This window comes from Ciona intestinalis, chromosome 14 (assembly GCF_000224145.3).
Source record: "Ciona intestinalis chromosome 14, KH, whole genome shotgun sequence".
Classification (NCBI taxonomy): domain Eukaryota; kingdom Metazoa; phylum Chordata; class Ascidiacea; order Phlebobranchia; family Cionidae; genus Ciona; species Ciona intestinalis.
In genome coordinates this window covers 2,150,272-2,167,331 of record NC_020179.2, presented here as the reverse complement: position 1 = coordinate 2,167,331, position 17,060 = coordinate 2,150,272, and the positions used below count along the sequence as shown (strand labels likewise).

The window sequence follows — 17,060 nt, the reverse complement described above, 5'->3', positions numbered from 1 at the left end:
CCACAAAGTAACATACATGGTAACTCGTAAGGTGTTAAACCCGTGTGATAACGACTGTCGTTTTTCGGACAGGCGAGGATAAAGTAAGTTGTATAAAATAAAAAAAAAGTGTCACAGTGTGCCCTACTGGAGGGGTGTGAGACCTCTATTACAGGAGGGCCGGGTATAAATTACTGGGTGAACTTACGGGCCATACGTTTATTTAACATAGGTTTGTATGGACAAATATTAGTTTATTTTTGTCTGAGATCCTATAATATTAAAAGGGGGTTCTCTCCTTGCAGAAATATGAAGTTGGGGCACATAAATTTCTGAATAAAACTACTGTACTGTATGAATGTATTGTTACATCAAATAAATTCAGTAAAAATATGCAACTGGCTATAACTATAATTTTTTTTGCAGGCAGCGGTTACACAGTCCTTCCCTACTGGATTTACACCACCACATTTCTGGGTGTGTACGTCACTAAATAAGACCCCGATACAGTTGCCGCTTAAAATTGGTTCATATTGTAACCAATACCAAACCAAAAAAATTCTTAAAAATGTTTAGCAACAAAGTTAGCTAAGTTGCAACTCTAAAAGTGAGCAGTACGTGTAGTGGCGCAGCCAGGGGGTTAGGGGGTCACAAACCGCCCCCTTTTAACCAAAAAAAAAATGAAAAATAAAAATTGAATAAAAAAATTAAAAGAAAATACTAAAAAAAAACGTTTTTTGGAAATTTTTTTTTCTAACTGCGCCACTGAGTAAGTGTATAAAAAAAACTTTCATATTACACAACTCCACTAAGAATAAACAAGTTACATTCATTCATTCAAAATGTTTACTTACAGGTATAGCATTGTAGACATCATTTGCCATCGAAGACAAACGACCAGCCATGTTACGAACACCCTCCTTTAGTTGCGTCATGTCAGCTGAAAGTACCGACTGTGGACTTGAAGTCAAACGTCGTTGGTTGGAACCGCTAGATGGGGGTAAAGAGCATTTTAGATTGTCATTTGTAGCATGTGTATTTTTAATATAATCTGGGTATAACATGGTGCTGTCTTGTTAAAAGGGCACTTACCTGTTTTCATCAAAAAAGTCACTACTACTGATGCTGGATTGGCCTTCAAATTTTGTTAATCGTGCACGAGCCTGTGTGAAAATAAGCTTATAAAATACTCTTGGAAAACATTGAGAAAAAAAATAAAAACAACGTCTAGAACTTATTGTAAGCAGCAGCAGACATTGGGGTGGGCGCCAAGAGGGACACCCCCTGCCCCCCCTTTAATATTTTATTTATTTGAAAATTTTCATTGAACTTTTTTAACCAGTATAGGCCTATTTAACCCGCCACCTTAATGCTACAAGCACCAAAGCTACAACCAATGTACCTTAACCATTGTGCTAAACTGCTACTAAACTAAAGTTACATTCGAATTGAAATTTCTATCAAAAAACAACAAATTTTAGGTCAAAAATAAGTTGAAAAATTTGAACATGAATTTGTAAAACTTGAATCTAATTAATTGGTTGCGACCAATGTGATCCTGGTAAAATATGAAATCACTGGAAATAAAATAGATTTACAAATGCAATACTCTATCCGGACAACACTGAAAAAAATATTGACCCTGTTTCTAAATAATAATGAAACAAAATATGAAATTTCCGAAGAAACTGAGAAAAACATTCACACGCATACGCATGCAATGGGACAAATAACAGAGAATTTTTTTGCACAAGTTGTCACTCTTTACCTGAGGGCGATCACTGCTCCATGACACAGTGTTGTAGTACTTTAAAAGTTAGCAAAACAAAGTTTTTAAAAATATTATACCCTTAAAAATAAAAAATTAAATATTAAAGTCTTAACTCTGGCAAACATAGATCATAGATGGACATAAACCTACAGAAAACATATAGTTCTATAGAAGTAGATGTTAGACTATTAGAAACTACATTCCTAAAGAGATTTTTTTAGGCAGTAAAAATAGTTTCATTTAAAAATATAAATGCTGAATTAACTAAAAAAACAAAAATATGAAAAATGTAATAATTGTTCGGTCAGTAATACTTTTGTATTATGACCATTTTGTTGCAGCTCTACTGCCCACTAATGGTTACCTCCACTTTCTCAGCCTCGCTACATGTTTGGGGTACCATGAGCCCGGCAACCGTCATTCGGCGCCGGTGTGTGCATTTTGGTCGCGATGTGCTTGTTTGCTCATTAGACTTTTCAATTACATTTTTTACGTTAAAACAATTTAACGTAAAATTTATTCCAAAAAGTTGCAAAATCAAATATTTAAAAAAATCAAAAATTCTATCCTATAGCAGTAGCCAGTAATCCCATAGCCAGGTCTGCCAAAGGACTTGGGATTTAAACAAAATTTGGCCCATTGCCCAAATTTAAAGTTTAAAATANAAATNTNTACAACTTTACAAAAACAAACAAAAAGCTTAATTATTATATTTCTTAAAAGTGAAAATACAGAAACAAAATCAGTAGATATACAGCTTAAGTTAAGCCTTTTTAAATAAAAGAAATCCTCCAGTGATGCGCTTTAAAATATTATAATCTTTAACCAGTCAAAAAATGGAAACACTTTAAAATTCTGCCAAAAAACAAATACTTACATCACTGTCTGTAGTGCTGCCATGTAACATTTCCGATGATATTGCTTTAGCTCCACGTAACTTCTCTTTCATATCAGCACTCATTTCACTTTCAGGAAACACTGGAGCTTTCCTTGTACTAAAAATAGGGTTTTGGAAAATAAAATATATATATTTATTTTTCTTTGGAAAAATATTCTTTAGACTTCATGATGTAGAATCTTTTTTTGAAATTCTAGTTAAAATTGCAAAAAAAAAACAGGAATAAAAAGTAAAAAACTTCCCATAAATAGTGGAGATTTAAACATGGAAAAACATAACCAGCCTCAAACAGATCAGCCAAATGCAATACAATATTCAAAACTCAGAAGGTCTGGCACCATAGTTAGTGGTTTAGGGGCAAAGGGATTTTAGATGCCGACTGCGAAAAACAGGTGTCTGACTGCGCTATCGCAAAAACGAGCACCGGCACATGAAAAACTTAAATAAGTTTTCCAGTTGTTAATGTAATAGGCCAAACCTGGCCTAAATCCCAGGTCCCTGAACAGGACCGCAACCACAAAGAATAAAATTAAATATAACAATATTCTAACTACAATTGTCAAAAATTGACCAAACTAAACAATATTAGTGGTGAAGATAATGCAGAAAACTTAAATACCTTTGAGTATAAGACGGCGGTGCAAAATCATTTTGAGATTTTTTGCCGAAAGACATTCGATCTACACTACTGCTTTCATAGTCATGGAGGTACGAGGGTGACTTTTTAACAACAACAAAATCATCATTTCCATCGCTATCGCTGTCAAAGTCGTCGTCCAAGTAGCGATTTTTGCGACGTCCGTTACGAAAATGTCGATCTTTGCGACCATTTGGGTCAACCTGGGTGTTGGTGTAATGATATGGGTAACTTAATTTGGGGGCTGCATGAGTGATGCATTGCACCTATTTTTACAGATCTTAGATCAGGCATGTCGTGCAACTTTTTTCACTGGAGGACCAAATACAAAATTTTGAAAGACAACGGTGGCCACATGATTTTCCGAGAAAAAAAGAGCATCATAAAACGACTTTCCTATCCTAGACCCATGTATTTAAGAAATAGATTTAATGCAGTCGATTAGACACTTGTGTGACAGTTTATTGAAAAACCGTCAATAATTGTGGTTGGAAATGAGCCACACAACTTTTTCAAAGTGCTAATCGCACATTGCAAAATCAGGCCACTGGTTGCACATGACTGGATTAGAGCATATGGCTTTTATATGCCAGTCAGTGTAGGTAAGTTAACATATTGTGTATAATTAGGTCTTGCACATAAATGCAGGTATCAAAACAAAGTGTTTGGTAAATAAAACTAAACTGAAAGGGGCATACCAACGAAAAAAAATGTGTATATTGATAAAAAGTAATGTTTGTGTACATTGATAGAAATTTTTTGATAAAATTAGAAATTCCGTTTAAAACACAAAAAAGTGCCTTCTCCAGTGTAACCTCGCATTTCCCCACAGAAATAAAACTGAACATTAAAGTGACTTTGTTTGGTTGAAAACAAAATACTATAAAGTCAATATTTTTTATTTGTTTATTTTTTTTATCAATAGCCCATACATTGTCCCATACATTGTCGCACCTTCTAATTTTTTTACTTTAACAGTTAGATTTTTATGCAATATTTGTGCCTTTAAGCATCTCTGTATGGCCATTTTAATTTATAATTTCCTATTGTTAAATTTGTTATGACTATCTAACATCTTTCACACAAAAAATCAACCTCAAAATTGTATATGATATGTAAAACTCTGGATAAAAACAACATAAACAACATACATACTTGCTCTATGGTTTGTATAGAGGCAGAATGTGAGACATTGGTCCTGTTTCCACCACCAGCCATTCCTAACCTCTCACTTACGACACCTTTTTGCCCACTGTGTTTGGTCTTCTTTTCATTTGTAAGAGCAGCAGATAATGTTAGTCTTGAAGAGATAGGCCTGTGGTAAAGTAAGGTATAAATAAGAAAAGGGCATTTTTTAGACTCGTTTGCCAAATTTTTCTTAAAAGTAGTAGCGCAGTGGCAGACTAAAATCGTCTTTTTTTGATAGATAGTGCCCAAAATATTGTTGAGCAACTACAGAAGAAGAATAGACAAAGTAAAATTTGATAATGCTCATATGTTTTCCAATAATAAAACTTTCGTAAGTGCAGTAAAACATTTTAAAGCCACCTATTTAAAAAAAATGTAACTAACTGCTATTTTCTGCTTTTTGTAAAGTGTCTTTGCAACCTTAAAAGAACAGATAACGACCTGCATATGTAGAGAATTGTAAACTACATCTAAAATAATGGAACTTACTCCTCTGCAGGAGTCCGGGAGGGAAAGGACTTCGATTCGGCTTCCGTCTTCTTTGCATGGGCTTCCAGATGATCAAAGTTGGTCTTCACTTTTTGTGCTCCAAATCCACCCTTCTTACTTGCTCCTGCTACATGTATTGATAATGTTTATTTCACCCTTGCATGGCAGAGCAACAACATTCGTTATAACGAAGTTTACACATATGTTTTGTCTCAAAAACTTTCATACACAGATTTTTTTAACGAGAGGTTCAATGTAGGCTATGTTGAAAGTAACCGCGGGGTTTAAGCTATTCCTGTGTCTCAGCGTTTCTTAAACTGGGTTAAATTTCTCATATTTGAAAGGTAAATAAGCTACCAAACAAAATTCACATAAAAATTGTACCAATTGTAATACTTGACAAGACATCGAACAACTCGTTGCCAAAAAGCTAGTGCATTTGCCATATTAAATATAACTGATGTAATTGGATGTTTTCGCTTTTTAATTAACTTAAATCATAATACATATTAGGGTAAATCTGATAAGCATTTTTTTAAAAAAGCATACAAAAAAGTTTAAGAACCACTTCTGTATCTTGCCTAAAAAGTGTGCCATCAATAGTTTTAGTAATCAGCATCAAACCAGTATTGTCTAGTTACAATGTAAGGCTAACCACTGAGACATAGTGCAGGTAATGTAAAACAATTAAAAATCTTGTTACAAATGAAACAAAAAACAAACAGCTAGTTCTAGGTAAAAACCTTACACTTGCAGCACATATGGTAGTGTTCTACTTTAGTGAAAAAGCATTGAACCGAAAAGGGCATTAAACTAAATACTTGGTATGCTAAGGTTTCAATTAATTAAACCAACACAAAAGTACGCACACACCTAGCAGAAAAGCACATTTACCCCAAACCCCCAAAAAAGTCTAATTTTTAACCCAAAAGCAACATATTCACCTTTCTTCTTCTTGGTTATAATACTCGACGACTTTGTGCTAGACAGCGAGCTTAGGGTTGGTGCAGCGAGAATGACTTTAGGTGCCGCCTGGGGCTTTGGAGCCGGTGTTTCTTTCTCTGTCTTTTCTTCACCATCATCCTCTAAATCTGGCCATTCATCTGATGCAGGGGAGCTGCTGTTTTCATTTGGGGGTGTAGCGGGGCCTGGGGAATTCCCATTAGCTTGGGTTAAAGTTGGGGTGGGTTCAGAATTGGTGAAAGATTTGAAAAAGTCATCTTCTTTAGATTTCTTGTCACTTAATGAGGTGGTTTTGGTGTCAGATAGTTTTTGGTCTTCTGTCGTTGGCTGGTTCCATGCGGAAAGAGCTTTATCTATACTAGGCCCTGTTATAGAAATGGTGTTTGTTCAAATATAAATCTCAGTAAATATATATATATAAAAAAGTAATTGAAAATTTATTCAATTAAACAGCATATAAAACCCTGGAACTATTGTTTAAATGTTAGTTAAATAAAACAACATATTTGTCTAAAAACTACTAATGCTCTCAGACCACAAAAAAGCCGACAATACTACAAAACTATTTTTGATTGTACAAATAAAATCAGCAATAAACGCATTGATTGAAACGTACCTCCTGATTTAAGGGTTGTTTTTTTCACTTGTTTGTTAAGTTTTGGTGAAGGAGCCAGTGGTTTCTGTGCAGTAAACTTATCAAAAAATACTTGTTCTTTGCTGGACAGTGAACCAGTTCCATTGGCTGTCAAAGTGAACAAAATGTATAAATAAAATTTTATAAATTTAGATATAAATGTATATACGCTTTTTCAATTTTACATCTTTTTTTTCTTAAATTTACACACTTCCTGTGGTCTTTAAACTTTTTAGATTTATAACAATTACATTTTTATTTTGCTATAACCACTTTCTTTTTCGATATGTTGTAAAAAAATACAGTAATACAGATCCTACCCTGTTCATCTGATTGATCTACTAAAAGAAGAGCAGGTGAAGAGGACACGGTCTTCATTCCCTGGGAAGGGGAGTTTGATCTTTTAGTTGCTTTACTCAGGCTCTGAGTGGGAGTAACTGCTCCTCCAGTATATTTGCTGAAAAAGTCCTCTTCTGCTGTGGAGACTTTCTTTGCAGAAGTATCTTCAATATTAGAAGGCAAATGAAGAACCTATGCAACAAAACTTCAAAATTAAAAACTGCCTCAAATAAATCAAATTAAAGCCTATGTATTAAAATGCTTATATACATGTATTTAATATTACACTGTGTAATTTACACACACACAAATATATATATATACTTATTATTTTTTTTACAAATTAATTAGTGAAAGGTAATATTACTGACTTATTAATATATATATTTAGTACAATATGGGCGCATTCAAGGAAATAGTGTTTTGGGTTTTATGTCATTAATTTATAACATCTAATATGTTTCAATAAATATGTTTACTTTAAGTTGCATCTTGCTGTGAAAAGATAAATTAGAATTGATTGATTTAAAAACACTTTAATAAAAAAAACAAGTAGACCAGAGAACATATCAAAGAAACAAAACACAAACCGATGCGTCATATTTCTTCAGAGCTTCAGCAGACAGACTTTCAATTTTTCCTCTATATAAAACAGCTGCTCTGCTGTTGTATTTAGCCTGTATATCGTCTGATACCACGTTACAACCATGAGAGCGAAAAAATGCTCTTGCTGCCGCATTTCCACCAACTTGCATTGAACGTAGTTGGTCCCACGTCCATTTTTGATCCAACTCAACAGACCTTGGATAGAAAGGAATAAATTACTTTTTTAGGATGAAAACTGGAATACAAGAACTGTATTATAGTGTAATTAGTTTGTGTATTTAGGTTAGTTTTATTGAATGAATAAATGTAACTTATATTACTCTCATATGGAAATGCAACGACAGTGGTCATAAAATGGGTAAGCTGTTTTATACCTTCGGCTTTGTACCCCTTTATGATTTACCACATATGTAACTTTGTTGATGGTTTAGTTTAGGTTTTATTATGTATGGGTGATTTTTCATATAGTAATTTTAACAACAAGCGACCAATAGGTTGCAGTTAAATTAAATAGCCATGTCCAGGAAGAATTTGATCACAATGTTGGCAGCGTTGAGTCTCGAACTTGTCTCTTATCTAGATACAAGTGCTGTAACCACTGTGCCACAATATTAGATAAACTACGCGAACGCCATTGTGAGTTTTGAAATAGAATTTACATTACACAACTAACCTTATGAAAGTTAGATGTACACCAAGAGATCTGTGAACACCTGAGCAGTCAATACATAGAAAAACACCGTAAGTAATGCTGGCCCAGGTTGGATTCTTCGCTGCGCAGTCAAAACACGTCTACAATGATAAATCAATTAAATTAAAATAAAAAGGTAAAGTTTTCTGTATTTATATTTATTTAACAAAAATTAACTTTATTAAAAAACAGATTAGAAACAATTAAAGCTTAAAGTTGTAGTAGCCCCATGACTCTCATGTACCTTGTTTGTTTTCACGGAACGAAGTCGTTTAAAAATTGCTTTTATATCTTCCGTTGAAGGAATCTTCATATTTAAGTCTTTGAAGTGAACAGGAAGTTTAGATGTTATTATGAAGCTAATTAATTGACAATCCTAGACTTCTAAAACGCAAGAAAAAGTAAACCGGTGTTAAGTAGCCGACTGAATGTAATTTCCAAAGAATAATGGTTCTATTTTGTTTTTAGTGAAACTTAGAGCGATGTTTTTAAAATGAAAACTCATTATATACTAGTTATGGCAGACCAACAAACTTAATTATTTGAGATTGAATGATTTTTTGAGATTGAGATCTAATTTATTTTAGCAACACGAGATAAACCCGAACCTTTTTACAGCAGGCTATAACATAACAACAGACGATGTATACTCGTTATTCAGGCATATGAACGTATATTTTTAGAAACTTTATCTTTTTGTCTGCCTATTCAACTTATATATACATACGGTTGATTAAAACAAGCTTAGTGGCATAAGCTTAATTATTTACGTTAAAAAAATAAGAAAAATAAAAAACAGCTGGCACTTCACAAAATATTATCACGCACGAGTAGTTTTGTTACGTTGGCTTGTGTAATAGTGTTTCTATTCGAACAAAACAGATCACTCTTTTCATATTCACACATAAAAAAGTATTTAAATGGGAATTTTATTAGTAAGAATATTTAAAACACGAAACAACGTTTAAAAAACGCGTAAAAACGCTCGAGTAAAAAAGTTGCGGGTGCGACAGTAGGCTTCATGGGATCCGAAAAAGTGTCAAACTTTGACGGTTCCTGTAGTGTCTAAAGAACGAAAGAAAATTCTATTTTCCGATTTGATATATTGAATGCTTCTTTTTTATTCAATAGAGTAGGTTGGGGGAAGATGGGACACGTATATATTCTATTGTCTCTTCTCATTTAGTAGTAACAAAAATATTCAAAGAATTATAAAACCATATCCTTGCGACTCCCACAGGCCGTTGTTAATTGTTTGAAACACGATTAGGATATTTGGATATTATGTGCTAAAGGTGTCCCATCTTCCCCCACCGTACTATACAATAATAAAATGTGGACTTTATTTTGTTTTAGTTATTCTACATAACAGATTACGCACACGCGGCACGTTTTCAAACTTAATTTTCAGGAAAATCGACCTTTTTTCTAAAGAAAACAAGATTTGAACAATTTAATATCAAAAAAGGTTAAAATGTTACCAATGGAAAAAAGTGCTAACTTAGCACTGTATGCTGCGATGTTTAATCAATAATTTAGTAGGGCGAGGAAAGATGGCCCAACTTTTTGTTCCATTTTCTCGTCCCATTTTGTAGTAAAAAAGAACATTCAAAGAATAAAATATCAACATTCAAAGAATAAAATATCCTTACGACTTATTTGAAACCCGAACAGAATAATTGGGTATTATATATATTTTAAGATGTCCCATCTTCTCCCACCCAGCTACTTATATAGTAGAATGGGGGAATATGGGACACCTTTTCACTCTCTATTTTCCCGTTCCATTTGGTAGTAAACAAAGAAGGTTCAAAAGAATTATAAAACCGCATCCTCATGACCGCCATACGCCGTTGTTAACAAAAATCGCTTCGTCGGGTGGGGAAGAAAGGAAACCTTTAGCACATAATATCTTATTATTTTGAACGTGTTTTAGGCAATTAACAACGATATATGAGATCTGTAAAGATACAGTTTTTTTGTTTGCTACCAAATAAGATTAAAAAATAGAGTGAAAAGATGTTCCATTTTACCCACCCAACACCCAACTATAAAGAAAAGTCTTAGTTTTGACTTTTGACACGTGTTTTTTAGAAGTTGGTTTGTTATTTGAAACTATATGCCGACACCTTTAGATAACATTTGAGTATCTATATATAAATACAGTAGGGTGGGGAAGATGGGACATCTTTCCATTCCATTATCTCGTCCCATTTTGTAGTAAACAAAGAACTTGTGAAAAAATATTAAACCGTATCCTCACGTCTCCAATAGACCGTTGTTAATTGTTGAATAAACGATTAGAATATTTAGATATTATGTGCTAAAGGTCCGTCTTCCCTTTATGTGCTAAAGGCCCGTCTTCCCCCACCCCACCGTATACAAATTTTGGTCTACATACAAATTTTAAAACTTATAAAATTGATAATTAATCCCACACCATAAGTGATGGATACTAATACATAGTACTTGTCGACAATGTTAGATAACGCTTTGATCGTCTTTCTTACGATTTACCCGTCTCTCGAGTAAAACATGAAGGAGTTGTGGGCATTTGCCAGCTTGTGAAAATAGATATTCTACGTTATGAGGCTGAATGGTAGCCTGGTAAGTTGCCATTAGAAATGAAGACGCCAGTCGTGCACAAATCGCGATACTGAGAAATCTCCGTTCTGTAAAATTTAACGGAAAAATTTGCACATAGCTGCGAATTACAAGTTGTGCCAACAAAATGGGGTCTCCCTGGTATTGTACTGCAGTTGTCATTATATAAGCCACGCAGGCCGAGAGCTCAAAGACGATGTAACTCTTGCAGATCAATTCAAAGTCAATCACGCCATATCTCTCGTCTTCACCAAGTATTATATTCGACGTACTCAAATCACAATGAATAAAACCTGGAGATATTAAAATATACTGTGTACCGAAAAATCATACAATAGATAGTAGGGTGGGGGAAGGTGGAACCATTTTACTATTCTTTTTTTCGTCCCATTTAGTAGTAAACAAAGCAATTCAAAGATTTAATAAACTGCATCCTCAAGACTCTCATAGAACGCTCTAAATTGTTTAAAAACGTGATCATGATATTGGGATACTATATGCTAACAGTGTCCCGTTTTCTTCCACTTTACTATACATATAGTATAGGGCGGGGTAATCTTACAAACCTCTACAGTCTACAGTATGAAATATACAGCCCTTAGAGGCTTAGATATATATTCCTAATTAAAAGCTGCATATTTTGTTCATGTGCATTTTTCCTTTTTTCTCACACAATTAAAACTAAAACTATAAAAAAATCTCATTTGTTGCTCGCTTTATTGAGCTAATAGAATACTGTAGATTAATACCGCAACTATTGATCAATAAATGGGTACTTTTAAAAGAATAATTAAAAAGAACTATATTTTTCTTAATGTTTCATTTTGCCCCAATGTACTCTATGCCATAACACTAAGAACTTTTAATTATGTTTACCCTTTCGTAGATTCTTTTTAGCATTTGGAAAATTTTCGTCAAACAGTTTAAAGCAGTCCTTAATAATGCCAGCCATAACTTTATCTTGAACAAAACGCTCGTATTTTTGGAAATTCATAAAATTCTGAGGATGCCAGATCACGTTCGGAATATCCAGGTCGCTTGTAAATGTCTGAAAACAAACAGAAAATCCCATTTAAATGTTTTATTAAATATTAATTAATGCAAGCTACACCACGACGTGTATAGGCAACCTAAAAGAGCGTTTAATTCAAATTGTTTTCACACTAGCGCACGGGTTGACACTAACGCTGATGGCTGGCGATTCGAGAGAGTCTGGCGATTTTCTGACGTCACTTCCGCCATCACTAGCGATACGAGCGACAGAAAATCGATTAGAAACAGTTTCTGCTCTGCCAATGATAGCTAGCGATGAACAGTTTAATTTGGGGCGAAAAGTAACCGTTTTCGCGTCAACTATTTCGCTGCAAATTAAACAGTTGAGATAATTTTCGAGTAAATATGAATGTAATAATGAATATATTTTGTTGCAGGATTACTATATTGTAAATTTAGCGTAATAATATTAAAAACATCAACGTTCGTTAAGGTGTTTTGTGACTATTGTTAAGAGCATTTTTAACAATTACTTTGTAGAAAAAATGAAGAAATAAAACCAAACTATATGGAATATAGAGGCAGATATAACATTAGCCAAATCCTTGTTAAATTCGGCATCTGCGTTAAAAACTTTAAAATCCAATGCCTGCTAAACGAAATTCTTTCCTGGGTATTTTCGTCTACTTTAATCGCATATTTACGCTAAAACTATTAATTTATTTTACAACTTCCCGCCAAACAGAACAGGATACCAGGTGATTTTACATTTGTGTGTGAATGCTTTGTCGGCAGACATATCGGCCGACAATCGCTCTCTTTCATCGGCAGCGCTTTTACCGCCCGTAGTGTGAACCCGCCTTTATACTTAATTGGGTTTGTATAAACAACTAATCATGCCTGTAATGCCATTGTTACTTTCGCGCACAGTTGGCCAACGTTGACAGCCATACGCTCCATAGATTTCGGTGTCCAGAAAGTGTCCGCAACAGTTTTGCCAGGCACAAAAGTGTAAAGCTCCAAAAACCTCTTTCCAACAGGATCATCTACAATAAAATATCACGGATTGACATTTGGTAAAAGTGAATCAGGGTCAGTGTAAGATAAAAACACCAGAGCTTAGCAATAGCGTGTATATAGTAGGGTGGGGGAAGATGGGACACCTGTTCATTCTACTTTTTCTTTCAATTAGGTAGTAAGCAAAAAACATTCATTATGAAACTATATGTTCACAACTCCCATGCACCGTTGTTAGTTGTTTAGAACACGATTTGGATATTATGTACTAAAGGTGTCCCATCTTCCCCCACCCTACTATATCATATACAGGTGATCAAATTTGGGAACACATTTATTAGGACTTTGTTGATTGATTTCACAACAACTTTTACCACTTACCAAACTTGAAAGAGCTGTCGTATTTTCCGTGGCGGTTTTGAATTGGTTCTGGGGCTAGAACACCATGGCACCGCAAATGAATCATTGCTTTCCGCATAACATCCGAAGTTGGACTCTCTGTTAGTAAAAAAATATAAAATCCTTGAAGGACAAATGTCACACTTTGTAGTTGATTTACAAATAGTCCATTCTGGGCTTAATTTAAGTTTTCGCGACGCCAACGGTGCAAATATGGAAGAAGATAAATCGAAAACGGTCAATAGAAAGTGTAGATTTAATTCCTAGTACTATCCATAAACCGATGTTAAAATTTGGCTACTTACTGTCCCCCTATAAATGACTCATTGGTTTTTCAGTGTCCGAGCAGACAACTCTTTCCACAGAAAAACAACCAGATATGCCACATAGTTTGGTGAACTATGCCAGCAGAGCTATAAAGCTATTTTTAAGCTATATGCCATAAATAATAATGTAAATTATATTGAACAAATAGAACCAAAAACAAAATTATGTTGTAAAATATTGTCCATTTTTGCGGCGAAGCGTGACTGCATCGAACTGTGCCATAAATTCCAAAAACAACAAATTACCAGGGTCGTGTAAAGGCCTTTTTACTTTTAACATTAATTCTCTTTGACTTGAAACTTCTTTTGCATAAAAATTAAAATCTTCGTATCCGTCAAGAGACTTGATAGATTCGACCTCGAACCCAAACTGTTCTTTCAATGCACATACGACTGCATTGTCAGACAAAGACATATTAATTACAACAGGTAATACTGTAATCAAATACACAAACGCTGCTATATAAAAATGTTCCATGAGTTAGGCTAATACTGCAATCCGTCCAAATACCCCAAGCTGACTGCTCGTATAATTTCTAACAACTACTGGTGCGCGACGACCGCCCCAGGTAAAATAGTAGGGATGCATTTTATTTGTTAAAAGCGTTGAAGCGGCAATTTAACATTGGCATTATGTAACATGCACCAACCATATAAAAAAATGACGGTTTTGGTAAAAAAATAGAAATAACACTTTCTGCTTGATGGCTCTTTATTGCGTTTAACATAGAAGAAGATCTAATAAAATAATTTTGTAACATTTAAGGGAACTTTTACCGCGCGGCGGGTGCTCAAATTCGTCATATTACTACAATTTGGGAGAAACGTCACCTGCAGAAATAAAGCAACCTTCAAGGTGAATGTTATATAGCAGGGTTGGAATAAGATGGAACGCTTTAACGCGGGTTCATGAGGTAATTGCATATAAAACATTAAAATGTTTTCATCAAATTTTCGTTGAAGTTGGCTTAAAAAATAACCGTGAACTACTATAACGAACGTTGTGTATTTATAAAATGATGTATTTTTCTAATTCCTAATATTAACCCAACAGTTATCAAGTGGACACCCGAAATGGTGATTGAAAAAATATCCCAACTTGTCTATATATAGCGTTTCAATTCACCCTGTCCAACTATACTTGTTACTTGCTGCGGATAAAGCATGCAGGTGTGAATAAGAAATATAGAGTTCTTTAATTAAGTAATTATGCCCACTCTTGTAATCTATGCACCGTCAAATACGAACCAACAATAAAGATATACTCAGATGCTTTCCGAGTCTTGTTTAAAACAGACTTAATAATGGTCGAGTCGTCTTAATAATCGAGACCAGATATTCCAAAACGACAATGGGAATTAGACCTTAGGAGACTATGAGTGGCGTCCAACCATGGCCTATACTCAATACATTAAATGGATCATGGTCAATCCTTGGGAGACTCGCACGCCGTAACAATTGGAAGTGAAACTACTTCCGAGCGACACCTAGTGAAGGCAAGATTGTCACTTCATAAGCACAACCTAAACAACAAGCCTAATATAATAGGGCTAGGGAAGACTATACTTGGCAAAAGACGTGCTTTTAAAAAATCTTTATACCGATGGCGATAGACGAACAATTTCATTATATATAACTTTAAACTGACCCATTTTACTGTTGTGTGAATCGGTAAATGACTTCTAGTGCGTTTTAGTACATCTCTTTAAATTGTTGTCAATTAATAAAGAAATGATATAGTGGGGTGGGGAAGATGGGAAACCTTTGCATTCTATTTTCTCGTCCCGTTTGGTAGAAAACAAACAACGTTCAAACAATTATAAAATTGTATCATTACGACTCCCATAGACGTTGAAGGTGTCCCGTCTTCCCCCACCCTACTATAGTACTAATTCTTCGTGGTATCACCAAACAACCGTCAAGTATTTTATTTTTGCAAAACATTTGGCAATATATTTGTGTCCCTTCTTTTTTCACTTTACTGTATTATACCTATTTAGTTTAAAATCATTTTCGTGCACCATTTAAACAATTAAAGCCAGGGTCGATACTTATGTACAACAGACAACGTGAAACGCAATGATGGCGCAAGTGAAAAGCACAAATGAAAAACTCATTATTTTATGAGGTTGGCTCTACGGTAATGGACTTTTTAAATTTTCTGACATGTAAAAAAAGATAAATGTAGCAGCCTATTATAGATTTATTGATGTTGTTATAGAAAGTTGGGTTGCAAAATGCTGGATATGATGTATATAGGTTAGTGCGGCCATATGATTTAATGTTGTTTTGAATGAATGAATCGTACTTTATCCTCGCGTGGCCGGAAAACGACAGTCGTTATAACACGTGTGTTCTGGTTCATACACCTCGTGCTATAGCTTAGTTACAATGTATGTTACTTTGTGTTATTTTTTGGAGGGGGGAATTTTTTGTATGGCTGATAATTTGTACAGCCCATTAGTGACCATTAGGTTGGAGCAGTTGCCGTTAAGTGTCTTTGCCCAAGGACACATACGCCCACAATGGTGGGAGCGTCGGCCCTTGAACCCATTACCTCTAGGTTACAGGTAGGCGCGCTAACTACTATGCCACAGGACCGGACAGCTGTTGTCAGGTATACAAAAGAAAAGTAATAATGTCTTACAAAATTTGCTACTAATTCATAAACGGGCGCGAGGTAGCCTATATGAATCGGAACTGTGCTAAATAATAAAGAAGTTATACGACATTTAGTGAGGGCAACCAACCTCAACCGCTCGAGTTTACTTCTAGACGATAAAAGTGAATGAAACAAACCATCTCCCCAACTCCCATTCAATTTAAACTGGCATTAAAGACTAGCCAAAAGGCAGAAATCCTGCCGAAGAATAAATTAAATGCAGTTTTTACGTTTTGTTGTACATAATCTTATTACAAATGTTACGTTTTATAACTGTGGTTTATAGTCGGGGACGCTGCTTTAACGGCGGTGCCTGACTGCTGCAGTCTGTTATGAGCTACACTGAATACGAATCAACTATAGAAATATGTAATTTAATAGAAACTGCATAGAAATGAATAATAATTAAATATACACTAAACTGTTACACCACATAAACGACAACTCAATACCGCTTTTCTAAACGATTCGATATAGTTCGCTTACAATAATATAACCTTTGCCCAACAAAACAATGCTACGACCTTTAGCCAAAAAAAAAACAGTACTATACGAAAACTGCCTGTTACACCCAAAACTGGAAGGAGAAAAGGCGCGCAATGCGCGGCACGTCACAAGCTGCAATTATTAGACTAACGGCAATAAATGCAATAAAAGGAACACGCGGAAACGTTGAAACAGGAACAGGAAACAAGACGTGCGTAAATAACAGTATCCAGGAATGCAAAATACCAGGTCAAATAATAATAAGGAAAACAAAAAAGAACACAAATAGTAAGAAGAAACACATTCAAAACGGACAATATAAACATTACGTAAACAATAAAAGCAAAGCGTGTCTCAATACACTAAGTGCTAAACCGA

The 17,060-nt window shown here is 34.6% G+C and overlaps 2 protein-coding genes across 5 annotated transcripts in view; both read right to left on the bottom strand.

The window, feature by feature from the left end:
* arfgap-10 (Arf GTPase activating protein 10) overlaps nucleotides 1-8,581 on the bottom strand; it is a 9,871-nt gene extending 1,290 nt beyond the window's left edge. The window contains exons 1-13 of one of the 4 annotated variants that reach the window (XM_009862395.3): nucleotides 8,440-8,581; nucleotides 8,178-8,296; nucleotides 7,489-7,699; nucleotides 6,880-7,090; nucleotides 6,542-6,667; nucleotides 5,907-6,290; nucleotides 4,963-5,089; nucleotides 4,441-4,600; nucleotides 3,268-3,488; nucleotides 2,628-2,745; nucleotides 1,748-1,786; nucleotides 1,072-1,142; nucleotides 834-969 (exon numbers count right to left, since the gene is read on the bottom strand). In XM_009862395.3, coding sequence (XP_009860697.1) covers nucleotides 834-969; nucleotides 1,072-1,142; nucleotides 1,748-1,786; nucleotides 2,628-2,745; nucleotides 3,268-3,488; nucleotides 4,441-4,600; nucleotides 4,963-5,089; nucleotides 5,907-6,290; nucleotides 6,542-6,667; nucleotides 6,880-7,090; nucleotides 7,489-7,699; nucleotides 8,178-8,296; nucleotides 8,440-8,508 — 1,992 coding nt within the window. In that variant the 5' untranslated portion in view covers nucleotides 8,509-8,581. The remainder of the gene's footprint in view (nucleotides 1-833; nucleotides 970-1,071; nucleotides 1,143-1,747; nucleotides 1,787-2,627; nucleotides 2,746-3,267; nucleotides 3,489-4,440; nucleotides 4,601-4,962; nucleotides 5,090-5,906; nucleotides 6,291-6,541; nucleotides 6,668-6,879; nucleotides 7,091-7,488; nucleotides 7,700-8,177; nucleotides 8,297-8,439) is intronic. The other 3 variants (XM_018814673.2, NM_001128868.1, XM_018814674.2) reach the window with 3 other exon arrangements.
* Nucleotides 8,582-9,964: 1,383 nt separating this feature from the next.
* Nucleotides 9,965-14,024, bottom strand: LOC100184636 (hydroxylysine kinase-like). The gene is made up of 6 exons (XM_002131480.4): nucleotides 13,781-14,024; nucleotides 13,191-13,307; nucleotides 12,693-12,838; nucleotides 11,676-11,847; nucleotides 10,557-11,092; nucleotides 9,965-10,080 (listed from the first exon to the last, which is right to left on the bottom strand). The coding sequence occupies exons 1-5, from the start codon at nucleotides 14,010-14,012 to the stop codon at nucleotides 10,677-10,679; spliced, it is 1,083 nt and encodes a 360-aa protein (XP_002131516.3). The 5' UTR covers nucleotides 14,013-14,024; the 3' UTR covers nucleotides 9,965-10,080; nucleotides 10,557-10,676.
* Nucleotides 14,025-17,060: the final 3,036 nt, after the last annotated feature.

What these genes read in the sequence shown, in the direction of transcription:
- LOC100184636 (XM_002131480.4), bottom strand. Translation starts at nt 14,012, where the DNA reads ATGGAACATTTTTATATAGCAGCGTTTGTGTATTTGATTACAGTATTA. An exon ending in AAGGCCTTTACACGACCCTG is followed by an intron (nt 13,308 to 13,780) that starts GTAATTTGTTGT and finishes TTTTACTAACAG; the next exon opens with AGAGTCCAACTTCGGATGTT. An exon ending in AAGTAACAATGGCATTACAG is followed by an intron (nt 11,848 to 12,692) that starts GCATGATTAGTT and finishes GTTTGTTTTCAG; the next exon opens with ACATTTACAAGCGACCTGGA.